The sequence below is a fragment of the Molossus molossus genome, unplaced genomic scaffold (genome assembly GCF_014108415.1).
Source record: "Molossus molossus isolate mMolMol1 unplaced genomic scaffold, mMolMol1.p scaffold_m16_p_22, whole genome shotgun sequence".
Taxonomy (NCBI): domain Eukaryota; kingdom Metazoa; phylum Chordata; class Mammalia; order Chiroptera; family Molossidae; genus Molossus; species Molossus molossus.
In genome coordinates this window covers 150,616-177,699 of record NW_023425358.1, presented here as the reverse complement: position 1 = coordinate 177,699, position 27,084 = coordinate 150,616, and the positions used below count along the sequence as shown (strand labels likewise).

Below are 27,084 nucleotides of genomic sequence, written 5' to 3'. Positions count from 1 at the left end.
ATGTTTTTTAGAAACGTAATGATTTCCGAGACTTCCAATCAAGACGGCAACGTAGGTAAAACACGGTACTCGCCTCTCACAACCACAGAAAGATTACAACTAAACTACAGAACCACCATCCTTCAGAAGCTGCAGACATCGAGCTCAATGGAAGTCCTACAACTACGGATCAAAGAAGCCGCATCAGCAGTGGTAGGAAGGCAGAGGCGGACAGGCTGGTCCCACACCCACGTGTGGTGGATAAAAATCAAGAGGGATGCCTTGGCTGGAAAGGTCTCCCTGAGGAGGGAGGGGTCCCCGTCCCACACCAGGCACCCAGCTCAGGGTTCCAGGGCCAGGAAGAGAATCCCCATCACTTCTGGCTGTAAAACCAACGGGAACTGAGGCTCAGGGAGGCTGAGGTTCTGGAGTCCCAGGCAGCTTCTCTTAAAGGGCCAGCGCATGGACTTACTCAGACCAGCTCCCTCTGATCTCTAGCAGGGAGGGAAAGAGTCTGAAAGGCACCAGAGACATACGGGGAAGAACTGAGCTGTTTGGCATGGGGCGAGGGCTAGAGAGGCAGCTTTCTTCTGGTCAGAAGTGCTGGCGGAGACTGATGTTCCTTCGGTGAGCCCTTCCCCCACAGGGCAGGCAGACAGCCGCCCTTATCTGGGACTCCAGCAACTTGCTCACACTGTTTGCCCTGCCCTGGTGATTCCCTGAGGCCCTGCCCCACCCAACTTTCAGGCCCACCCAAGCTATTTCCAGTGACTTTACCATAGGATTGGCTTGTTTTGCTCCTGCTTCAGATTTTCCTAAATTCTCTCCAACAAGCAGCATCTGACCACAGCGAGCCCCATACCTCTCGCTAAGTGGACCCAGGCCCGACACTAGAAGCAGCCAGCCTTGGTTCACAGCTTGGCTTTGCCTGGCACCTCCAAGCCCAGCACATGAAGCAGCCATCTGCAGTCTGCTTTGTAGCTTATGCCTGGTGGTCCCAGGTAGAACACAGGCAGAGGCTGACCTGGCCCCAGAGCCAGCACACCCAGTGGACAGCTTCATACCACACCAAAGCACCACCACCCACCCACCTCCACAAGTGACACACTCAAGGAGTAGACTCAGTGGGTACCAGAGCACCAGTGAAGTAAGTCTTGCTCTGTGTGGTGGGCCCCTGCATAACTTATTATCCAAGGTAATCAGAGGTCAGTGGTTGGTGGGTACAGCCAGTCCTTGCAGCTGATTAGCCTGAGTAAAACCCTCCTACTGACATGCCAACAGCAATCAAGACCCAATTACAACAGAAGGGTGTGAAGTCCACACAAGGGGTGCACCTTGAGGGCCCAGCTGGGTTATCAGGGAGGCTGTGCTACTGGACCCTACAGGACACCTACTACAACAGGACATCCTAGGAAGCCTAGGAGACATAGCAACTCTACCTAATACATAGAAACAAACAAAGGGAGGCAGCTAAAATGAGGAAACAAAGAAACATGTCTCAAATGAAAGAACAGTACAAAATTCTAGGGAAAGAATGAAATGAAATGGAGATATGCAATCTAACAGATGCAGAGTTCCAAACACTGGTTATAAGGATGCTCAATGAACTTAGTGAGGGCCTCAAGAACATAATAAAGGACCAGTTAGAAATGAAGAATGCACTAACTGAAATAAAGAATAATTTACAGGAAATCAACAGTAGAGTAGGTGAAGCCAAGAAGAAAACCACTGATTTAGAATATAAGGAAGCAAAAACACCCAATCAGAACAGAAAAAAAAAAAAGAAGATAGTATAAGGAGCCTATGGGACAATTTTAAGTGTACCAACAGTCGCATCATGGGAGTACCAGAAGGAGAAGAAAAGGGCAAGAAATTGAAAACCTGTTTGAAACAATAATGACAGAAAACTTCCCTAACTTGGTGAAGGAAACAGACATAGAAGTCCAGGAAGCACAGAGAGTCCCAAACAAGATGAATCCAAAGAGGTCCAAGACACATCATCATCAAAATGCCAAAGGTTAAAGACAAAGAGAATCTTAAAAGCAGCAAGAGAAAAGCAGTTAGTTATTACAATGGAGCTCCCATAAGGCTGTCAGATGATTTCTCAAAAGAAACTTTGCAGGCATGGTTTGATGCACAACCACTGAGCCACACACGCCAGGCTCAATTTTTCTTTTTTATAATTGATTTCTAATATCATACCATGTGGCCAAAGAAGATGCGTGATATGATTTCAAACTTCTTAAACTTATTGACACTTGTTTTTGTCCTAACATGAGGTCTATCTAGAAAATGTTCTGTGTACTCTTGAGAAGAATGTATATTTTGCTGCTTTGGGATAAAATCATCTGAAGATATCAATTAAATTAATCTCATCTAGTGTGTCATTTAAGGCCACCATTTCCTTTTTTATTTTCTGCCTGGAAGATCTATCCATTGATGTCAATGGGGTGTTAAGATCTCCTACGATGAGTATATTACTGTCAGCCTCTCCCTTTATGTTCATCCAGATTTGCTTTATGCATTTAGGTGCTCCTATGTTGAGTGTATAAATGTTTACAAGGGTCATATTCTCTTGTTGGATTGATCCTTATATCATTGTGTGATGTCCTTCTTTGTCTCTTATTACATCTTTTGCTTTAAGTCTATTTTTTCCAAGTATTGCTACCACCGCTCTTTATTTTGTTTTCATTTGCATGAAATATCTTTTTCTTCCCTTTACTTTCAGTCTATGTGTATATTTTGTTCTCAGGTGTATCTCTTATAGATAGTATATATGTAGATCTTGTGTTCTTATTCATTCAGCTACCCTATGTCTTTTGACTAGAGTATTTAATTCATTTACATTTAAAGTGACTATTGATAGGTACCTATTTATTTTCATTTTATTCTTTATAACTATGTTTGAGGACCATATTTTTAATTTTTTTATTAATTTATTTTGTTACAGATGTTTCTCCTTTTTTCCCCATTGACACCTTCCTCCCCATCCCCCCCACCCCATCCTCAGCTTTGTTGTCCATGTCCATTGGTTATGCATACATACATATAAGTTTCGTGGTTTATCTCTTCCCTCCCCCCACCCCCTCTTCTGAGGGTTGTTAATCTGTACCCTACTACCACAGAGGACCATATTTTTAATGATGGTCTAGATTACAGCTTACTTGTCCCACAGGTGTTGCCAACACCTGGCTCTTGGCATCTTTCATTTTTACCACCTGTGGGCCCTGCTTCTGGTTCCTTTCCACACTCACCAATAGATGGCAACAGACCTAAACATCATTTTCCACATTCCATCCCATCTGACTTCATGTATGCCTCAAATGGCACCCTTTATTCATTTCCCCACAATAAACAGTTGGATTAGATGAGTACAGAAAAGCTTTAATTGATTACATCTATATAAAGAGTGAATTCTCTCTCAATTAAGCTATTATATTATGTATTGTCTGTACCATTCATTGGGCACTAAAATATGTTTTGCTTTATTATATTTATGAAATTATTTTACACTGTCATTCAATTTTTCATATGTATTAGTATTGTCTCCACAAGCCCCTAAAGGTCAGGTATCAGATACTATCCTTATTTTTCTTCTTAACCTAGACTTATAGCAGTTTTTTCATAATATTGAGTATAAATGAATGAAAAGATTAAACATCCAACAATTACATTAAATACATATTCTATTTGTTCACTCTGCTTTCTTCCCGGGGCAGGGGGGGTGGGGTGGGGGAGAAGGCCTACCAAAAGTGTTAATGGTTAATGGTCTGGAGAAATTGTTCCCATTTGCAAGTCTGTGCTCATGATGTATTTATTCCCTGGGAATCTTCCAATGCATCACCAGGAAAAACTTTTCCAGGCCTGGCAAATGGACCCTCCAGCGATAATGTTTACTATATCTAGGAAGGGTATGAGGCTGTAAGATGGGGTCAACTGGTCTGCCAAATACATTCTTCTTTCTCAAAACTATTCTCTACTTTTCTATAGCTAGCCTATCATAACTGGCCAATATGCACTTCAGACACAAAGTTCACCGCTTTCCACAATTTCTTGCCAGTTATAATATGTTGGCTGGTTAAGTCTTATAGATACTTTAGTCCTGTAGTTTACTGTGGTTTCAGTAGACCATGTTTGTTTTGCATAAGGGATGTTTCTTGAGTAACATGTTAGGTTGCTCAGTCCTGGTCCCTCCACACCATACTCTCCCTAGGAGACTACCTGATCCCATGGTTCTGAGTACTACTTACATACCAATGACTTCCCTGTCCATATAACTGTCCAACACTGCTCTCCTGCGATCTACGCATTCACCCCCCTGGCATCTCCACTTGGATATTCTATAAGCATCTCAGACTTAACATTTCTCAGATGGAATTTGTGATCTCCCCTCCCCCACCCCAGCTCCAGGCTGCTCTTCTTCTTAACAAATGACAGCTCTGGCTACCAAGCTGGTCAAGCCAGAAACTGCCATTCCTGCGCTTTCCTTCATCCTCCATGTCCACTCTGCTTCCGAGACCAGTCAATTCAACTTCACAGTGACCTGTTCACACCTGTCCATCTCCATCGTCGCCTCCCTAACCTAAGCCAACATCATCTCGGGCCTGGATCATTAAATCCTAAGCCATGTTTGAGCCTTCAACTAACTCATTCGTTTGTTCACACAATAATTTATGGACTGCCCACACCGTTAGTCAACGCTCTCAAAAGAACATAGCAAGTTCAGAAAAACCCTCAGCAGACTTGCTATAACAAAGGTGTTTATGAGGCATGAGGACAGGGAGGAGGGTCTTCTGCACAGCAACGGGGAGGGGAAAACAGCAGCAGAGGAAACTTTGGGGGGACTTCACATTTGTGGGACTTAGAGAACTAGTAGGGATTCTCATCAGGCAGACACATGGACGAAAGCCTTTGGGGAACAGGGACTGAAAAGTGTATCACATTCAGGGAAGGTCGAACAGAGTACAGGCCTGGGAAGGTAGGCAGACATGTTACTGGTGAGGTGGCCAGGGGCCAGATCACATGGGGTACTGTTATGGGCTGAACTCTATCCCCCAAACTTCCTATGTTGAAGCCCTAACCTCCTGTATTTGAAAATACCTCCTTTAAAGAGGTGATTACATTACAATGAGGCCGTTAGGCCAGGTCCCAATTTAGCCTGACTGTTGTCTCTATAAGAAAAGGAGATCTGGACACAGAGAGACATGCGAGCTTCTGAAGAAATGACGAGAAGGTGGCCTTCTAGAAGCCAAGGAGAAGGGGCTCAGGAGAAACCAAACCTTCCAGCATCTTTCCTTGGACTTCCAGTCTCTAGAGCCACGAGAAAATAAATTCTTGTTCAAGCTACTGGTCCGCCCTGTTTAGTCAGGGCAGTCCTGGCAAGTTAATACAAGTGCTGCAGGCAACGGACCGCACCGTCTGCTGGAGACCTGGGAGACTGCGAAGGGTGCAAGCAGGGAAACACCCCATCCACCCACCCTCACTCTCCACAAGCACCAGGGGTGCAGGTCACAGACAGCTTGTCTGCGTACATGACACTCTACCTAAGGGATGGGTGAGAGCTGTCCAGGTGGAAAGAAAAGGGGAGGAGGGGTCAGATCATGGCCAAGAAAGAGATCCGTGTGTGCAAAGGCCCTGAAACAGGAACGCTCTTGGCACACTGAAGAGCTGGCATTAGTGGCTGGGTGCAGGATGGTCACAGAGGACACAGCTTTAGGGGACGCGGATGGAGGAAGGCCAGGTGATGTGGGCTTCATAGGCCTCACAAGCAAGTTTGAACCCTCTCCAGAGAATTTTCCTGTGGGCCCAAGCCCACTCCCTGATCAAGGCTCAAGCTGAAGCCATGGTCTCTGGCTGTCACTGTCCTTCCTTCCACTGAGCACCCTGGGGAGCCCTCCCTGCCACCCATCTGCCTGCCCACCAGACTGAGGTGACACCACCAAATGAACATCTTCATGGCCAATGCTTGAGGGACACCAGGATTTGCATTTCGTTTTTACTTCCTCCCAATACTCCAGCCCACACTTGGAAATCCCTCCCCCCAATTTCTCTCCCAAGTTCTGTTTCCTTTCTCCCCTAACCCCAGGGAGGGCTGTTTTTCCTAGACAGCCGACTCTTCCATGCAGCAGAAAGTCATTCTTAGCAAACAGCAGTTTTATTGCCCAGTGATATTAACACAATGAAGGAAATCACTGCTGATCTTTATGAATCATCTCACCATGAGCAGCTCATTGCAGCCGCACCAGAGCAGGCACTGGGCTTCCCCGGGAAAGCCTTTCCCTGGAGCACTTCCCAGCAGCCTGACCCCGCCGTCAGTGAGGGCACTCTGAGCGGGCACGTCCTCTCCACAGGGCTCCACTCTGTGTCCCGCCCCCATGCCCGTGTTCTGGCTGCGGCCTGGGGCCCGCTCAGCAGAAGCTGGGCTGCCTGCATGGGGATGACATAGGTTGGCGGAAACGCTGTGACATCCAGTCTCAGGCCGGCGCTGCTCTCTGTCCTGGTGCCGTCTCTCCAGAGCCAGGCCTTGGCCTCCGTCTCGCGGAATGTCCATAATGACGAGTGAGCAGGCAGCCAGACGCTGAATGACACTAAACCAGAGATAATCTAGACCCAGGTGGACAGTAAACACTTAGAAGGGCAGAGGGATCCGATGAGGTGAAGAAAATAACGGAGGTTAAAAAGGCACCTGCCGCAGCTTTGAGAGAGAGAGAGCCTGCACAGAAACAGCATACCAGGCTGACGGGCCCTGGGCAACACGGCACGAGACACGGAGGCCAGAGGGGTGACGTGGCGCCTGAGAACTCAACAGTTCACACCGCCTGGGACCCCGTCTCACCCTGGGCTTCTCCTGAACGCTGAGCTTCTCAGGTCATCATCCCTGCCCTCACCTGACTTTCCCCCCAAATTCCTCTCTACTCTTCCTCCAACGGAACCCCTTCTGGGGACTCTGAAAACCCTCTGGAAGATCCCTGGCATCTGGCCCCGCCCCGGCAGCCGCTGGCTGTGTCTGCCCAGAGGAAGGAAAAAGCACCGAAGGGTGGGGTGGGAGGGGCGAGGCTGAGGCTGGCCTGCCCCGCTGTGGGGGCATCTCCCTGGGTGGGAGTCAGCCATCAAAGCCAAGCCGGGCACGGGGCCCGCGGTACTGGGCCAGGCACGTATGGTCTGCAGTAGCGAGAACCTAGTGAGGACAGAGCTGGGCGGACACTCCGACCTCCTCCTGCAGCCGGGGGTCTCGTCCCCTCCCTGCCAGACGCAGACAGCAGCAGTTCCTGGCTGCCCTCCTCCAGGCCCCCTGGGGCTCCATTCCAGGGGTGTGACAGCTCGCGCCTGGTGCAGGAGCACTGGGCAGAGGGGTCCCCGTGAGTGGACGGTGGGGGAAGTTTTCCTCGAGGAGAAGGTCACCTATCAGCAAGGCCTTGAACGAGGACTAAAATTCTGCAGGCAGGCAGGTGAGGGAGAGCATCCCAGGCAGAGCGAGCCACGGCCCAGAACTGAGAGGCCAGGACCTTCTGGGGACCGCAGCGTCTCGGGGCAGATGTAGGCCAGTGAGTGTCCGGGGCGGGACGGCCGTGGGCGTGATGTTCAGAGATGATGCGACTAGTCCCTTCGCAGCCTCCCGCGAGGCGCCAGACGGTCTGGAAAGGAGCCTCCTTCCAGGGGACGCAACAGGAGGCGGGGGAAGTGAGAAGTGACGAGAGTGCGTCAGAGCTCCGCGTGGCTGCAGTGGGCCTGGGCCGTTCCCACGACAGCTGTCCTGTGCGGAGGACCTGCCTCCTCAGACTCAGGGGTCACGTGCCAGGGCTTCTGATCCTCGTGCCCCAGGGCCTGGAGGTGCCCAGGCCTCCACCACCCCTTTCCACATCCTGACAGCCTGGCTGCCATGTCTGGGGTGTAGGCAGGAATGTCCCACCGTCCAAGAAGCCCTGATGCGACAACCCGAACCCCACGTTTCCTGCCCACCCCAAGGGGCCACTCCAGGTCTGTACCCAGTGATCCTGGGTGGACTATGCTCAAGACTGTTGTAAAGTTCTCGGGAGAGCAGAGCAGGAGCCAGGAATTTCAGTCCCCACCCCTCTCCCGGGCTCCGGGGACACCACGTCCCCACCCCTCTCCCGGGCTCCGGGGACAACACGGCCCCACCCCTCTCCCGGGCTCCGGGGCGACAGGTCCCCACCCCTCTCCCGGGCTCCGGGGCGACACAGCTACGCTTAGGCAGAAGGGAAGAAGGTGCTGGTCTGGAGCAGGGCAGGGCGCTGTCACAGGTGCAGGGTCTTGGGAGGCACACGGCTTGGATTCTAGTGCCTGCGAACCTCAGCTTTCTCATCTATAAAGTGGCCATGATGGAAGTATCACATGATTTTGGACAGCACAGTCCCTGGCACATAATAAATATTTCATACGTGTAGCTGTTACCAAAAGGTAAATATTTCTGGTTCCGAAAGCCCGACTCTTGCCAAACACTTGTTTCCTTTTTAGGGTGTTTTTCCCCACTCCCACCACCAATCTGTATAGAAGAATCACCCCTTGTTTAAAAAACAAGAACACCACCAACTCCTGGCGGACCACCGTGCTGGTTTTAGGACGTCTGCCACTCCAGCTGCCCTGCCCCTCCTGGGCTTGTGCGCATGTTGGAAAGCAGGACTCTGGGCCCGCTCCGGGGTGCCTCCCTGGAAGAATAGCACCTGGTATATTTAACAGCGCTGAATAAATGACAGTAGTACTCTGTGTTGAGCCCTTAACTACATGAGTAATCAGAGATCACTGCCGTGCGATCCCTGTGGACATCATCTGGAATCTAATCATACCAGCTGTGCATTACGGCAGTTGCAGGCTCGGCCTCTCTGAGTGACAGCCTGTGTTCTTGTTTTTAGCATAAAGTTGCCTTCAGCCCTAGGCCTATGGCTCCATGTTCAGTCAGTTCTCTCAGATAGCTGGGAAGGACACTCGCAAGGGCAGGGACATTGCGGAGGGCTCAGGCGCGGTGTCTCCCTGCTGCCGCTCTGTGGAAGCTGAGCTGTCCTGGGGTCCGGGGCGACCCTTCCCTGCCCACCTTCCCTGCTGCTCTGAGCCCCGCAGAGGGGAGCACAGGAGAGGGCGAAAGAGGAGGCGCTCGGGTCAGGGACAAGCTCAGGGTCAGAACCAACAAATATGGGTTCCAATCCAGGGCCTTCCAGGTTCCACATGGTGACCTTAGGATCTTGATTTCCATACCTAAATGTCGTTATCAAACACACATCTGGAGATCATTGTAAAAATTAAACTTCACAACCTATAGAAAGTAATGGGCACATACTCGGTACTCGATAAACATGAATATCTTTCCATCACCCCTTTAAAGTGATGGTCCATCATCCTCTCATCAACCTAATCTAGATGAAAGCACAGCCACCGCCGCAGCCACCACCGCAGCCACCACCACACCAACCACACCATACCAACCACACCCACCACCGCAACCACCACCACACCAACCACACCCACCACCGAAACCACCACCACACCCATCACCACACCCACCACACCCACCACACCCACCACCGCAGCCACTACCACACCCACCATACCCACCACCGCACCCACCACCACACCCACCATCACTTAGGTCTGCAGGTGGCACTTAGCACCTCAGGCCTCCCTGTTTTGTATTAACCTAGAGTTCCATGTGCTCGAGAGTCTTATCTTTCATCTTTAGCACACTGCCCACGAAGTGCCCTGTTTCCTGGAGCCCCCACACAGCCTCGCTGCTGCAGGCCTGCCAGCATCCCACGCCTCCGTGGGCCAGTGGCAGAGACCAGGTCTCCTGATTCCTCGCTCACGGCAGGACCTTCCTGCATCATGTTCTTACAGCACAGGAGGACCATCCATTCTGGAAGGAGAACAGGCAAGTTAGAGACAGTCTGGGAGCCACACTGTTCTCTGTAGGACCCTTGGCAGTAAATGAACACACCACTCCAAGCCTGGCCCAGCAAAGCCCACGCGACACATAACACTGAGCTTGTAGGCTCAGAGAGCATTCAGCTTCAGGGCCCTGACATGTTACAAGTGACCAGATCACTGCACCAACATGATACAGCTCTTCCCATTGTACAACCCTTCCCAGCTCCCCCACGGCACAGTCTCCGTCATAGGCACTTGGCCACCCTGTCAAGCTCCCTCTACCCACTGAGGAAACGTATCAGCCTCAGTGCTCTGCGTTGTCTGGTTCTCGTGCAAATGGTTAATCATGACAGAAATCAGGCAGCTCAGGCCAAGGGCTGGACTGAGGACTTTCCAGGACATGCATGATCCCCTCAAGGCACTGCTCGTGAGAAGGCCTTCGGGGGGCTCACCCTCCCGTCTCGTAGGCCACCCAAACTGAGCAGCAGAAGAATGGCCCCTAAGATGCCATGTCGTCATCCCCAGGATCTGAGAACGCGTCACCTTCTATAACAAAAGAGACTGCGGATGTGGTGAAGGCTACACACCATGAGATGGGCCGACAACCCTGAATCATCCCTGTAGGCTCAATCTGTGTCATGAGAGCTTCAAATCAGAGGGCCCTTCCTGTCGAGGGTCAGAGCCCTGCGCGCTGAGGGTGGAGGAAGGGGACACGAGCCCAGGGGTGCAGCAGGCTCTAGATGCTAGGAATGACCTTGCCAGCAACAAGACAGCAACCTTGATGTCATAGCTCCAAGGAATGTAATTCTGCCGACAACCCAAACGAGCAACACAGATTCTCCCCAAGAATCTCCAGAAAGGCTCACAGCCCAGCTGAGCAGGCCCCAGCTGGACTTCGGACTTACGGACTGTGAGGTAAGCATGACTTGTGCAAGCTGCTAAGTTGGTGGTAAGTTGCAGCAGTAGCACTAGAAAGCGGCAGGAACAATAATTGCGGTAGAACTACTCATGACAGCTTATGTACTGACCGCTCAGGAGCCGTCAGGCACTCCGTCGGCCACTGTGCGCATCATCCTCACATTACCCTCAACACTCTCACAGGGCGAGCCTTGTCACTGCCCCTTCATAGTAGAAACAGAGGCCAAGTAACCTGCCCAAGGTCACACGCTGACACTAATTCGGTTCCAAGTTTGTATGTCAACAGAAACCATTCCCCTTGTGCTGCCTATAGTTCCACCCAGAATCATGCTTGCCATAAAAGTTGACAAACTACAATTTTTTTTACAAAAATTAAAAAAGAGAACTAAACTTCCGGTCAAGATGTGGGTAGACAGCCACAGTCTCGCCTCCTCCCACAACCACATCAAAATGACAGCTGAGCTACAGCACAACCATCCTTCAGAACCGCCTGACATCGAGCTGAAGGGAAGTCCTACAACCAGAGATTAAAGAAGCCACATGGACACTGGTAGGAGGGGCCCACACCCATGTGTGGAGGATAAAAGTCGCGGACAGCTCGGCTGGGAAGGTCCTCCCTGAGGACTGAGGGGTCCCCGTTCCACACCGGGTGCTCAGCTCAGGGTTCCAGGGCCAGGAAGAGAATCCCCATCACTTCTGGCTCTAAAACCAGCGGAAACTGAGGCTGAGGGAGGCTGAGGCTGAGGCGGCTGGAGCCCCAGGCAGCTCCTCTTAAAGGCCCGCGCACATGGACTTACTCGGACTTGCTCCCTCTGCGCTCCAGCGTGGAGGAGGCAGCTTGAAAGGCACCAGAGACATACACGGAAGAACTGAGCTGTTTGGCAGTGGAGTGAGGGCTGGAGAGGGGGCTTTCTCCTGGACAGACGTGCTGTCAGAGGCCTTTGTTCCTTTGGTGAGCCCTTCCCTGGGGCGGCAGACAGTGGCCATATCTGGGACTCCAGCAACCTGGCCCATACTGGTTGCCCCGCCCTGGTGATTCCCTGAGGCCCCGCCCCACCCAACTTTCAGGCCCACCCAAGCTGTTGCCAGTTACTTTACCATAAGAATGGCCTGTCTTGGCTCCTGCTTCTGGTTTTCCTAAACTCTCTCAAACAAGCAGCATCTGGTCTCAGCGGGCCCCATGCCTCTCGCTAACTGGCCCCAGGCCTGGCAGTAGAAGCAGCCAGCCTTGGTTCACAGCTTGGCTTTGCCTGGGCACCTCCAAGCCCAGCACAAGAAGCAGCCATCTGCAGATCACTTTGCAGCTTATGCCTGGTGGCCCGAGATAGAACACAGGCAGAGGCTGACCTTGCCCCAGAGCCAGCACACCCAGTGGACAGCTTCAGACCACGTCAAAGAACCACCACCCAACCACCTCCCTAAGGCACATACTCAAGGGGTGGGTACCAGAGCCCTGTGGAAGTAAGTCTTGCTCTGTGTGGTGGGCCCTGCACAGCTGATCCTCCAGGGCACAGCCAGTCCTTGCAGCTCATCAGCCTGAGTAAATCCCTCCCATTGATGTGCCAACAGCAACCGAGATTTAATCACAACAGAAGGTTGGACAGTCCACACGAGGGCCCATCTGGGTGACCAGGGAGGCTGTGCCACTGGACCCTACAGGGCACATACTACAACAGGCCACCCTATGAAGCCTAGGGGACATAGCAACTCCACCTAATACATAGAAACAAACACATGCCCGGCTGGTACACTGAACGTCACCCAGGCACCGAGAGGTCGCGGTTCGATTACTGGTCAGGGCACATGCCCAGGCTGTCAGCTTGATCCCCAGTGGGGCGTGCAGGAGGCGGCCAGTGGATGTTTCTCTCTCATAAATGTTTCTATCTCTCTCCCCCTTCTTCTCTCTAAAAAAAATCAATAAAAACATATATTTTTTAAAAACAAAGGATGCACATTGCTGTGTGTCTTTAAAAAAAAAGTACAAATTGGTTGTTAGACTGAAGAACCTCAAAGGGAAGTGGGGAGGGGGCTGGAAGAGAAACCGAAGAACTTGTATGAGTATCTGCACAACCACTGGACACCGACAGCAGTGGGGGAGGCAGGAGGGGTGGGCGTGGGGAGGAGGGGGCAATGGGGGGAAAAGGGGGCATCTGTAATGCATTCAACAATAGAGATACATTTTTAAAAATAAATAATAAAACACAGAATAGTATCTATTAAACATTACTAGATGTCAGGCACTGTTCATGGAGCTGGACATATCTCCTCTCCATTAGCACAACCGCCCCGGGGTGAGCCGTGGTCTCCAGTTCGTAGCTGAGACACTGAGAGAGAAATCCCCCAAGGGACACGCAGCAAGGGAGCTTCCTACCCGTGCATCTTCAGTCCAAAGCCAACGTGACCATAATGCCTGGATGTAAAGACTTGAATGTCAACTGCAAGCTCCCTTAGGTAACACCCTCATAGTGAGACGGGCACCCCCTCAGACCTAGGAGGACCCCCCAACTGCACCCACAACCTGACAGCGCAGCCTTCCACGAGGGGTCCCCCAGTGCCAGTGCTGCTGTCCGGGAGACAATTCCGCGGCGAGGGAGGACGGCAGTGGTGACACAGAGGGAAGCTGCAGGGAGGCCGTCCACGGACACTGCGCTCCGTCCACCCCGTTTCACCTCACCACCCCACTTATCTCCTCTAACGACCTGAATTCCTCCGGTGCTCTAGGTTTTCCAAATTGGCTCTAAAGGGGAAATTAGCATTTAAGCGCCATTTCCAGGTAAAGGTGCCCTTAGTTTCAGAAACCCCTGTGGAAAGTGATCTCTCTTCCCCAGCCTATGGCCCAGGACCTGCTGTGGCTGCCCAGGTTGGGGGCTGCCCACTACAACCGCACTTCAGGTACCTCTCTGGACCAGCCCCTCAGAAGACCCTCTGCCATAGCCCCTGGGACTGCAGCTTCCCCTCTCTCTTCGTCAGTCTGGCTCCGTCTGTGGGCTGAGGGCTCAGTCTCATGTGGTCAGACCCCTGCCCCAGGACATTTGCACGTGTTGCCAGTAAAGTGGCTTTTCCTCTGCTCCTGCAGCAGCACCTCTCAGAGCACCTGTGCTATAGTGGACGGAGAAGTGCAGCTGAGAAGAAGCCACCGGGGTGACAGCGTAGGCCACCTCCCAGCACCCGGATCCATACGCAGGTGTCTTTAGATTGTGGAACTTGCTGCAACCTTTCTCTGGGTGTCGAGAGCAAAGTCCAGCCAGTGAAGACCCAGGGGGCTTATTTTACAGGCAGAGCCCTCGATGGGCTTTCTTTAGCCCACAGATGAGCCAGCCAGGGCGTGGTGGGAATGAGTCTGACACGAGGCCCTGACACCAGAGACCAGACCCCCCCAGGCTGGAGCCGGACCCCGCGGTGGGCTGGGAGCAGAGGAGGGAAATGCCTGCCTCTCACCGGGGGCAGGGGTGGGGCACATCCCAACTGGAAAGGAAAAACCCAGAAAACCCTGTCAGTGAGGGGAGAGCAGTACGATGAGAATACAAATGCCGAGAAGGAAGGGGTAGTCAAAGGCACTGATGGTGACTCTGGGAGAAAGCCGCAGCCAGGACCCTGAGATGCAGTGCTCCCCACCGCAGACCCCATCACAGGGACGGGCACTGGGCCTGGCCCGGGGACCCCTGAGGGGTCGGCAGAGCCAGGGCAGCAGATGAAAGGCACAGAGACACATTTTGGCGCCACAGAAAGAAGCCCAGCGTTCAGAAGCGCTGAAGGTAGCTGACTGGCCGTCCTGACAGGCCGGGGCCTGGGCGTCCGAGCAGCCGCAGGCGCGCAGCTGGCCGCCCTGGGCGGTCTGTTGGCGGACCGCAGGCCCCGCCAGCCTGGCAGCTTTAGGACAGGGCTGCAAGCAGGCGGCAGGGTCTCCGCCGGGGGCTGTGTCCAGACTCAGGTCCCCCGGCTCTGAGACGACTGAGACCTGCAAGGCCTGACCGCAGCCGGGGGAGCTCGGCACTGCTGGAACCCAGTGAGGTTTTGGACGTGAACACCAGACATTCTTGAGCATCAATGGCAGCACAGGCCGGGCGCTGGGCTGGAGTGTGGGTAGGAGGGACAGAGTGACGCCCACAGCCAAGCCTCGCGGCGATGCTGCCATTAAACTGCTGGGCTGGCCTCCGCAGAGGGGACGAGACTAGCCCAGGGTTTTCTGCAGGGCGGGGGGGGGGGGGCATGCTGCAGGGAGAACGGCATGGGGACAGGGGGCTGGTGAGACTCGGCGAGGAACCCCGGCTCGAAGCGCTGCTCTGCCAGGTGAGGCCGTCCCAGTCTGCGTTCCGACCCCTGCACACCTGAAGCTCCCCTGGGGCCCCCTGGGCGGCGGCGCTCGTCGCTCAGCAGGTCCCCGCTAAGCCTGCTCCACACCAGGCACTGCCTTCCCGGCAGAAGACAGCAGAAGACAGGGAAGAGGAAAAGGCTTTTCCTGAGGGGAACTCAGACATTAGACAACAGAACCAGTTTGTCAGACAGTGATGGCGCTACAGAAAACCAGAGCCAGGAAGAGGGTGAGGCAGACGGGAGAAGAGCGAGAGCTGACCAGGCAGACGTCCAGGTGAAGCGTGTCCCAGGAGCACAGACCAGCGGGCGCGCAGCCCTGAGGCGGGCGCAGGTCGGTGTGCCCGAGACAGCAAGGGGGCTGCAGGTGGGGTGGGTGGGTGAGCAGGCGCAGATGTGAGAGATGACAGCGACGTCGCCAGGCGACAGGAGGGTCCCTGGAAGAACTTTGTGTTCAACTCTGCCGGACATGAGATGAGAAGACACTGGAACGGGCAAAGAACTGACATGCCCCTTCTTACATCGTAAGGGAAGCCTGCTTGCTGGCACTCAGAGCCCAGCGAGACAGGGCAGAGAAGCCGAGGAACTGGCAGGAAAGCCCGGCGGTCGTCCCGGCGTGAGCCAGCACCGTCCTGGAGCAGGAGGACGCAGTGAGGTGGTAGGAAGGGGTTGAATTCTGGGTATGCTTGCAGTGCTGAGCAAATAAGACTTCCTGAGGAGGAGGATATGCGATTCCCAGAAACACAGGGTCAGGCATGACTCCCAGGGTTGGAGGAGTGAGCAGTGATGGAGTGGAGGCGGGGAAGGGGGGAGGGGAGGGGGAGGGGAGGGGGAGGAGGGGAGGGGGGAGGGGAGGGGCAGGGGGGAGCAGTCTGTGTCTGACTTCTCGGTAGTGTGATGTGGGCACTGCTGTCACCCCATGTGACGGGAAAATGAAGCACCAAGAGTAAGTTCCCGCCAACAGCTAGTAAAGGGTAGAGCTCAGATTCAGACCCAGGAAGTACTGTTAGAGCTTCCGTCTCTGAACTGTGCTGGAGCCAACCCCGTGCCAACCCCAGGGCCGATCCAGTGCCACCCACCACCAGCTGGCGCCTTCCCCTCGCTGTGCTACCCAGTCATCTTGGAAGAGCCTGTAGACAGCTGGGCCGAGGAGGAGAAGGACGCACGTGGTCCCTTCTTGGGGCTGCCGCAGGCGGACTCAGCCGTTAGGTTGGCTCCCTCGCAGGACTGGGGTGAGAGGACGGAGAGCTGCGGCCTCGTCCCGCCCGGGGCTGGGTTTCGGAACAGCCAACCTGTCCCTGAAGGAGATGCTGCCGAAGGAGCGGGCGTGGCTGGAGACAGCCTGAACCAGCCTGCAGGGCAGGGTCCAGCGGAGCCGCAGGTCTGCCCTCCGCCGAGGGCCGCAGAGCCGGGCAGGGCCGGGCCGCCACCTCCCCTGCTCACTGCTGGGCGCTTCACCGGAGTTGCCAACCCAGCCCCGAGCTGTCTGGGCCGGCAGCTCAGCTCTGTGGGAAGAAACCCACGGAGGACACAGAGGGGCCTGGGCGGCCTGCACGCCTCTGCACCTCCTGGACCCAGCACTCGGGCCGCCGCGGCCCCGCGTGGAGCTGACAGAACACGCACCTGCTCCTGCAGGGGGTGAGCAGACACACGCGGCGTCCCACCTGCGCAGGCTCACACAGCTCAGGCCCTTGGCTGACACCTGGCAGCGTCCTCCGTGTGTGTGGCCCCTCGCCAGAAGCTGCAGCGAGGAAGGCAACACAGACAGGTTCGCGCCAAGAGGACAAAAGGCCACGCAGGGCTTCTGTCTGCCTGGTCTACCCGAGCGAGTCAGGCCCGCGGGTCAGGGCTTCAAGTAGGCAGCTGGATGCCCCCTGGGGGAGGGCGACGAGGACAGCGACGGGGGCAGGCCTCCCTGCCAGAGCCCGACAGCAGACCAGGGTCCACGTCCTTCCCGGACTCCCGGGAGAAAGGGTCTTAGGTCCAACCCACACAGACGCTGACGTCTCCGTCCAGCCCACCTCCCCGCGGTCACCTCCGGCGGTGAGGACCTCCGCATCCAGAACAGCCAGTTCCATTTGTCTGACAAACATTTTTTGTTTTTGCATCAAACCAAAATCTCTCCAAGCTCATGAGTGACTCCCTCCCTCCCGAGAATATGTAAACTCAGAAGTGAAAACAGGTTTTTGGAATTCTGACAGAGTGTCACCATGGCCGTTCCCCGTCGCCAGGCAGCTCCAGGGCGCAGCGGACGCTGCCGACCATCGGGCACAGTGAGAGCCAGGGGAGACCAGAGCACTGCCGCACACACGGCGCCTGGAAACCAGTGTGTCGTCGAGACCTTCAGTTAGGAAGCAACAGCCCCGAACCTTCATCCTGACACCCCAGCCACAGGGGCGTTCCCAGCCTCTTCCCGAAGATCCGCCTTGAGTTCTGACACCCTGGCCCTGTAGCTTTTAGTCCACATCCAGCAAAAACGTAAAACCAACGGCTGTTCAGGCTCCACCACCATGCTGTGTTCCTCGACTCGCTCACCCCGCTCCTCTGAGAGACGACCCCCCCTCCCTCCGAGCCACCACCCCTCCCGGAGCCTGGGCAGGTCACAGCCCGTGGACCTCAGGCTCCTCTTCCACAGGCCGTGCTCACTCCTCTCTGCCTCGCACGCTGTCCGGAGTTTAAGTTAATATCTGTGTGAGAACAGGCGCAGATCACGGCACACATGCTCCCGGGCGGCTGGGAGTCAGGAGTCCTGGCACAACCAAAGGGGCCTTTACAACCCTTCACCTGCCGGGCACCTCCGTTTTCCTCATCTGTGAGATGGAGCGTCTAGGCCTAATTCACGTCTCTGCAAACACTCTGGCATAAGGCTGTAGTCCACAAACGGTTCTGGAAACGCTGAGAGAGAAAAGAATGCCTGACAGCATCCTGTGTGGTGTCTGGGAAGAAGACCAAGCCCTGGCTGAGGGCAGATGGTGACACGTGGGCTGGGAGACTCCACAGCGCACACGGAGCCTCTGCCACGCTCCCGCAGCCGTGGCGGTGGAGCGGCGGGAGGGGAGGCTGCATGCATGCTCACACAGACGTTTTCTTAGGGCAAAATAGGACTCTCCTAATCATATATTCTGTACTTAATGTTCAATACAATTGGTTGGCATTTCGGAGCACTGACTATTATCTGGGGGAAGAGAAATCTGAAAACTGAAAGTCAGCTGAAGCTTTATAAGTTGCCGTTAGATAATTCATCTCGCGAAATTTACTGAGCACTTACATGGGCAGGCACCACGCTAGACCCAGAAATATAGGAACAAAAATAAAGACGCAGGCTCCCCAAGGTGCTTACCAGGGAAGAAGTACGTGTTCCAGAAATCTTTCTGTGTTCCCTCTCCACGACAGATGAAAGACCAGGTGATTGCCTATGTGGGTGTGTCAACTTGGGAAAGATGCAAACTTACAAGCAGAATGTCGTGAATCACACCACACGGCAACACTACCAAGGGGGGCAGGACGCACAGCCCCGCGGGCGTACTCGGGTTAATGCACAACAGAACAGAAGACATCAGTGTTTATTATTCCTTCCCTTAGCCCCCCCAATTTTCTTACGATCTTTATCTTTATAGCATGTAAATGTTCTGTGTTTAACACGGTCTCCCTTGTTGGGAGAGGGCAGCGAGTGGAAACGGCCGTGCAGAGCCCGGTCGCAGCGAGGCCGAGTGTGAGCAGGCGCGTTCCCGCTGCTCCACGCAGGGAGCCTCCCGCAGGAAGGAGATTCACTCGCTGCTATGACTGCTGACGTGTCTGATGCCCCCCGCCCAGGGCTCCCCACCATTTAAGCCTCTGACATCCCAAGCCTCCCTGTCTTCGTCGGCTAGATGGACTGCGCGCCCTTAGGAAATTATTTGTAGGTAAAATAATCAAAGAAAAGCAAAAGACTCTGTTACAATAATGCTTCTGTTTCAGGACAATGAAAAGCTAGGAAAATTCTGGGACAAGAGAGAGAAAGTAAACTGAGTCAGGAAATTAGACGAAGCCAAAAAGCACTGCAGGCCCCCTGTACAGGGCCTTCTCTTGAGAACAAAGGGTTGAAACCTCCCGTTCTCACAGAACGCAGGAGAGGAGGGGGAAGGGAAGGGGAGAGGAGGTGGAATCAAAGACCACTTAGTGCAAATTATCCTGAAATTGTTACAATAGCAGGAAGGAGGAGAAAAAAGGAGCAAAAACAAAAAAAGCCAGGTGCTTCCCGACAAGTGTGGAAAAGCAAGAGTGAAGAAAAGGGGAGACTTTCCGAGTTCATCTGTCCCAGTATATCCAGCAGGGAAACTTTTAAAATAAAATGTATCGACAGGGACAGGAGGCAGGAACCGCCACCTGCTTGCTCTGCACACTCCCTGAGCCCGTCTGTGCTTCATGAACCGGATGCATAGGTGTGCTCGCTTCGCATCGTTAACAAATGCGCATGCTCCGTGTTTTAATCAAGTCCCTTGCATTAATGTCTTAGGATCCGGTCGGGGGCAGCCTGCTCCCTCTGATTCAGGGGCTGCCCAGTAACACCTCTCTGGTCACACTTCCATCTTTAAATCCCTGAGCAGACAGAACGTGGTGTGTTCATTGCAATGGCCATGACGAAAGGGTGACCCCAAATGTCCCCAGCAGTGCACCAGCTGCCACAGAGCAAAGCGGAAGACACAGCTTTGGAGACGGGTCCAAATGTCAGTATCTGTGTGACCCTGGACGAGTTATTTAAAATCTCCAGCGTCCATTTCTTCCCCGTCCATGCCGCGGGGCAGCAGGCCTCTCCCAGGGAGTGACCACGCGGCTGCTCGTACCCCATCCTCAGCGCGGACTGAGTGACGTGACGGGTGAACGATCGAATCGCTGTCTCTAGAAAACAGCCACACTGCACTGTAACCGGGAGGCTCTTCCAGCCAACTCTCCTCTCTCTCAAGCAGGACAGACCGGTGGACATTCCTTTCCTTCCGCTTTCTCCATTCTCTTCTATTTCCTCCAGGAAGTCCACCTCTTCTAGCGCAGGTCAGACCCCCAGAAAGTACTTTAAACCAATGACATCGAACATGTTCCTGGGGAGCCGGTCTTCAGGGCCATGGGTCCGTCCACCATGCCGTCCGTTGAGTCTGGGAAATGCCCGCGTGGACTGGGCACCGCAGGGCGGGTGGGAAACAGTCATAGTTATGACAAGTGTGGAAGCCGGAAGAACGGGGGGCAGGCAGGGAAACGATGGCTGCTCCCGGGAGGGACACGCGACCCTGGGGGAGGCCTCTGCAGAGAAAGCTATCCAAGCCAGTGCTGGTGGTGCTGGCGGGAGGGACGCCTTCAGCGGAGAAGGGGGAGCCACAGGACACCCAGGAAACCTGTTGGCACCCCTGAGGCAAGAGGACACTGGACAGCCGAGCACTCACTTGACTGACAGACACTTACTGAGTATTTAATGTGTTCAGGCAAGGGGAACATTTACTGCCGTCAGATGCAGGGTGGGAGAAACCACTGGGGACGGTGACCTTCACACTGCCCAAGGGGATGGTGTTTCCCAAGTGCCTGCTGGGCTCCCCCAGCCTGGCCACCTACTCCTGTGACACCTTGGCCGGGTCCCTGCCGGCTCCGGGCTGCCTTCCTCTTCTGTGAACTGATCCCGCGGGGAGAGCAAGTCTTAGACTCCTCACTGCCCCAGGCACTGTGCTGACCCCTGCGAGTCCCAGGCTGCAGGGTGGGCGGGGCCTCCTCAGACCAACTTCAACTGCGGCTCCCCGTCCTCAGTCAGAGGACGAAGAGGGACAAAAGCAAAATCCAAAGACAGTTTAGGTCAGTGACTGAAGAGGCTGACGTATGTGTGAGAGGATGTTCTGTGGGCAGCCTTCCAGTCATGAATGAAACCCTCTTTCTTACCCTGAACCTCCTGCAGTGGCTAAACAGCGACAGCAGAGCAGACACGTGTCTCCACCTCTGCCGGCCACCGAGTGAACCAGCAGCCCCAGGCCGGGTGGCGGCCGGGCCACCTTTCCTCCCCAGTCCTACTGTCACCTGCCACAGGCTGGGGTGGGGCAGGTGGAGCGTGTCTGAGACCCCGGTCCCTGTGGGTGCCCTGCTCTCCTGGCCACCTGCTGAGCTGGAGTTCCAGGAAACCCAGATAAAACCAAAGCAGGAGAAGTGACCCCCGCGAAGGCGAGCGTGGCAGGTCACGTGGACGTGGGCGGCCGGAACGCTCGGGGCAGGCCCAGCCCATCTGTGTGCAAGAGGCTGGCCGCTGAGCGCAGCGGAGACGGCCCGTGAGCCAGGACGAGCGGACGGGGAGACAGACAGCGGGCGGCAGTGTGCAGCCCTCGGTGAGCCCTGACTTCCCTAAACCAAGGGCCCTGAAGAGCAAGGTTTAAGGTCTCCTCCCCAACCAGACGGGAAACAGCCCTGCTCAGGGAGACAGCAGGAATCCAATTAGTGCCATTTACCAACCACACTCAAGGACAAATAAAGTTAACAGAATAAATCTCATTTTGGTACATCAGCATAAAGCTGATGAATAGTCTATTGATCCTCCCCTAAACGCCCCGCCTTTAAAACCCCTCAAAACAAAGGTCCCAGCTCTCCCTCCCACCAGAGGAGCTCTCCCCTTTCCCTCCCCCCTATCCCTCCCCCTTTCCTCCCCAAACATGCATCTTCTGGACTCTAAGGGACCCCAGGAGACGAGCAGCCAGGGCAGCACTGGGCGGTGGCAGTTCATCCCAGCCAAACCCCTGCGCCTCCCCAAGGCCCCGTTCTCGGACTTCCCAGTGAGCCAGAGCAGCGCAGCCGGCCCATTCCCCAGCCCGCCCTGTCTCGCTGCCCCGGCGACAGTCAGCGCCCCCGCAGTCCACCTGGACTCCTGCTGTGAAGCTGTCCTGCGGGAAGTCCAGAACCCACACCCTGCGGGCGGCCGAGGCAGACCCACAGGACCAGCTACTGTGTCTGCTGGGCCCCTTCCCCGCGTCCTGCCTGATTGCAGGTCCTCTCGGGAGCCCACGGGGGCACCTCCTCTGCACCCACAAGCAGTGGGAGAGCGCAGGAAGCTCCTGGACCCGAGTCACCAAGGAGACGGAGAAGCCAGTCTGGGCCTTGCTTCTGTGGTTTTTCTTTCCTTTCTCTTGTTCGCTTAACTGTGCTTCCTGGCCTGCAGGACGAGGCTCTGACCCTGCCCGCCAGCAGGGCCCCTGCGGGAACTCAGCGGGAATGGCCTGGCACGGACCAAAACTGAGGTCCAGCAGAGTCTCGAAAGAACTGGACAGACAATGCTCCACGTGTGGGTGTGAGAGCATGCGGGGTCCCCTGAAGCCTTCTGTTGTTGGTGTAGCAGGCAAGACAGGACCTGCCAGCTCCCCTCTCTGCTGCCCCTCCCCCCAGAACAAGGGCCAGAGAGCCAGGCCCGAGGCCTGCAGCTCCGCCTCAGTCCGTTTCGCTTCCCACTGGTGGCAGATGGAAGTGAATGGGTCACCACTGTCCTCTCACCGGAGGGGGACGCCCTGCGGCCAGTGCTGAGTGACAGTGGGCATCTCACAAATTAAGTGTCTTAAGGACAGGAACCAATTTGCACTGCTGCTAAGCATCTGAAGCCGGGCTTTGGAGTTTCCGTGGAAATGCACGGGAAGAGGGAGGGAAGACTGGTCCTCAGCACCTCCTGGAAGCACGCAGGGTGGGGAGCAGGAGGGGAGCTGCTGGTTCCGCCCACGGCTGTGGTGGGCAAGTGCCGGCAGGAGCACAGGGTGGCCTGGGGCAGCTCCCAGGCCGCAGCCCCGCCTGGCCACGCCGCCTGCCCGGCCAGTCCCAGCCCTCGGCTTGCCTCTGTCCAGCCGCGGCCGCCTGATGGCCACCACTATTTCACCTTCTGGACCGCAGGACAGTCCTGGTGGTAACTGGAGGGATTTGGGAGCCGTATGCCAATTCCCTGCCATGACATCTTCCTTCTAAACCAGCCTCTGCCCCTGTCAGGATGAAGCTCAGAACCCTGCCTCGCTGTAGTGTTTACCTCCCGCCTTCTTCAGGTGGGTATCTGTCTGGGTGATCTGCCTCATGTGTGGGTCCTTCTAGGGCTCTTCCGGCCTTGCCCCCAGGGTCCTGCTGTTGGACAGGCCCTCATGTGACCAACCACCACCTGCCTGGGTGACTCACTGCTGTGCCCCACGGATCTAGCCACAATGACCCCCCTCACATGCACACTGATGCCCCAGTCCCCACTCCCACCTGCCCCCCACCATCAGATCCCACATGGTGTCTCCTGTCCCTGTGGCTGAGACTGTGTCCCAGGACCCAGGCAGTGGTGCCTCAGCCGCAGCCACAAGCCCCGCTCAGTTCCGGAGGGACCCCTGGTTCCCAGGCACTCCTGGCCTGCAGGGGAGCTCAGCCTCCCCCTGGACGGAGTGCTGACGAGGCAGCTGGCCGCAGCACCCCTCAGCAGGCAGGACAAGGGGGGGCAAGCGCACACCACTGCAGTGACCCCGTCTCCCCTCCAGAACCGAGTCAAGCGACTGCCAAGCAGTGGGCCAGGGTCACCCAAAGGACTCCCTTCAGGACTTCTTGGACTGCGCCGGGAGTCCCCAGGCCCAGCTCCACACGCCCTCCTCACGCAACAGTGGCCTTCACGGGCTGGGCTGCTGGCCATGAGACCTGAAGCAGCTTTAGCTCATTGCAGTGGGAGCTGGGCAGGCTGACCGGAGCGGAGCTGTGAGCCCGGCGGCTGCAGCACCCACACCACCAGGGCCCTCGAAAGCAAGGGGACATAGCACAGAGTCACGTCTCCTGTGGACCCTGGGGCAGCGAGAGGGAGCGTCACCCATGGCCGATGCCACGGGTGCCGTCTGAGCAGCACTCACCAATCCTCAGGGAGTGGGGACTGCAGGCCACCGTCACAAGCCACACAGGGAGCAGCACCGCAGGTGCAGAGACTCGGGGCATCTTCTATGAATCCTCATGGAGCCCTCTGCTGGTCTGGACATGACATCGCTCTGCAAGACAGGGGTGCAGCCCGTGAGCCTGTGCCCTGTCAGGAGGCTCCCCTTCAGTCCACGGCCCAGACACCTCCCGCCGCACCCCAGCCTCTGGGCAGTGCCTGTGGAGAGCTCCAGGCTGGCCCAGGCTCCAGGCTCCCACCATCCTCCTCGCCACAACGGGGGCGGCAATGTCCTGTAGTCGAATGAATCATGGGCTCCCCTTTTCTAACATCGCAAATCAGGGAGGAAGACCTTCCTCTGCTCTTAGAAACAGGAGCTGTGGAGGGGCAGCCAGGACGCGGTCCGAGGGGAAGGCCCGTGCCCAGACACACAGCATGTACTGCTCCCTGGGGAGTGGTGGGAAAGGGTTGGTCTCGTCCAGGCCTCCAGGTACTGGCTGGTGGCCCTCACAAGACTTCTTTGGGTCACTCAGCACATTTCCTCACAGGTAACAGTGACACAACCGACCCGTCTAGTGAAGCTGAATTGAGGGCAAAAATAATAGAGAAGAAGTTGACCTGCTCAGGGCCTGACCTGCAGGGGGCGCTATTAAGGTGTCAGTTCCTCCCCAGCCCACACAGGTAGAAGCACACTCCAGGTCATCAGCTGGTTTCCACACCTGCTCCAGCCGCCTGCTGAGAGCTAACCTATCCCATCCTTCCTCCATCATCCCACCCCATCCTTCCTCCATCATCCCCTCTCCATCCTTCCTCCATCATCCCACCCCATCCTTCCTCCATCATCCCCTCTCCATCCTTCCTCCATCATCCCACCCCATCCTTCCTCCATCATCCCCTCTCCATCCTTCCTCCATCATCCCACCCCATCCTTCCTCCATCATCCCCTCTCCATCCTTCCTCCATCATCCCACCCCATCCTTCCTCCATCATCCCCTCTCCATCCTTCCTCCATCATCCCACCCCATCCTTCCTCCATCATCCCACCCCATCCTTCCTCCATCATCCCCTCTCCATCCTTCCTCCATCATCCCACCCCATCCTTCCTCCATCATCCCCTCTCCATCCTTCCTCCATCATCCCACCCCATCCTTCCTCCATCATCCCCTCTCCATCCTTCCTCCATCATCCCACCCCATCCTTCCTCCATCATCCCACCCCATCCTTCCTCCATCATCCCCTCTCCATCCTTCCTCCTAAACCCCCCTCCTCCTTCCCAGGGCAGCTGGACCTCTGAGGTCAAAGCAGAACCTTGGAGGGGCTGCCTCCCTGGAAGGCAGCATGGGCACTGTGCCCTCACTGAGACCTTTCCAACGCCCTGAGGCCAGTCTTTAGGCTGCCAGCTCTGCCCCACCATGGGGTGAGGGTGGGCTAGTGAGCACCTGGGAATGCCATTCCTGGGTCACCCCTGGTTAGGAAAGCAGTGTTAAAGCAATCCCTGCCCCACCCCCTACACACAGACAATCCAACAGAACACAGGCAAAAGATTAGAACAGACTTCACTCACAACTCTATCCAAAGGCCTAGAAACATTTACAGAGGCACTTAGCTTCGCTGGGCTTCAGGAACATGCAATTTTAAACCACAATGAGATACCAGTATTCATGCACCAGAATGACGTTTTTAAAAAGACCATGTCAATGTTGTCAAGGCTGTGGAGCAACTGCAACTCCCACACAGTGTCAGGTGGAGGCACAGAGATGGACCTGCTTGGAAAGCGGGCGACTAGAGCTCGTGCATCCTGACGGCCCGCCGCTCTGCACCTGGGCAGTGGTGCATGTCTGTGCCCCGCAAGGACGGACCAGAATGTCCACAGAGGCTCTCTCTGGAGTCCCCAAACCGGACACGACCAGCGCCTAGCAGCGCGCATGTCCACACACGGAGCGCCGTATGGAGATGAGAATGCACAGGGGCGAACCTCGTGAACATCACATTGGAGGAAGACTGTGCACCGCGCGGTCCCAGCTGCATCCAGTGCAGGGTGGGCCGGAAGATGCCCTGCGCTGGAGATCTGGGCAGTCCTTACCCTTGGGGACAGGCAGTGGCTGGAAGGGGATGTGCGGGGATGTCTGTGGGTCCCGGTGACATCCTGTTTCTTACTATGGGTGCTGGCCACACAAGTGTGCTCAGTGCGTGAGAACTCAGTGAACTACATACTTAAATGTTCATCTTTCTCCACCCCCTGCCCCCCACGCCACGTTTCGGCCACACCCAGCGGTGTGCATCTTCTTGCTCCACAGAGCCCGCGCCAGAGGCTCGGCCGCCCCCTCCGGGGTGCTGCGCTTGTGTCTGCAGCGGGTCGAGCGTGGCGTCTGGGGTGAACCGGTTTCCAGCTCACTGCTGATCTGCAGGGTCCACTTGCACACCACGGGGCACTGCACACACTTATCTGTTCAGGGAACGGAAGGCCTCAGGCAAGTGTCCCCAAAAGGAGACAGAGGAAAACAAAGGGCAACCACCATGATGCTGTTGGCGGATCAGACCCAGAACCTACGTGCCCTAACTCATGGGTGCTGGGTCAGGGACAGATGCCAACAAACAGGCTTAAGGGAAGCTGTATATTCTCACTCCCTGTGGATGAAGTCAGGTGTTCAGTGACTGTCTGTCTATGCACCAGAATGTAAGCTTGACAGAGGAGAGGGAGGGGACAGAAATCTTCTTTGTCTGTCTCCTCAGAGCCCAGAAGGGTGCCTGGCATATATCACAGTCTCAATAAACATCTGCAGAGTGGACAAATGAATAAACGGTCAAAGAGGAAAGAATTGCAAACATCTTGTTAGGCTACATAAAAGTAAATTAAATATAATCACTCATGCCCAGTGCCTCTCCTTCCACCCAGCCAGTGTGGTGCACAGCGACCACGAGAGGCCAGACAGGTGCCAGATCTGCCCAGGCAGATGTTACTGAGGACAGAAGGACTCAGTCCCCGCAGGCCTGTGGTGTCATTAACAGCCTGCAGCCTGGCGGACCTTGGAGACGACATGCAAGGACAGCCATCGCTGAGGTCCACGCACGCTCCCAGGATTCAGCGGTGTGACCTGGGGCACAATGACTAGGAACAATCTCCTCCCAAACCT

At 55.5% G+C, this 27,084-nt stretch overlaps 1 protein-coding gene across 1 annotated transcript in view; it reads right to left on the bottom strand.

The window, feature by feature from the left end:
* The window catches only part of GRIK4 (glutamate ionotropic receptor kainate type subunit 4), a 331,785-nt gene extending 307,704 nt beyond the window's left edge, over positions 1 to 24,081 (bottom strand). The window contains exon 1 of the mRNA XM_036276444.1: positions 23,934 to 24,081. Coding sequence (XP_036132337.1) covers positions 23,934 to 24,015 — 82 coding nt within the window. The 5' untranslated portion in view covers positions 24,016 to 24,081. The remainder of the gene's footprint in view (positions 1 to 23,933) is intronic.
* Between the last annotated feature and the right edge of the window lie 3,003 nt (positions 24,082 to 27,084).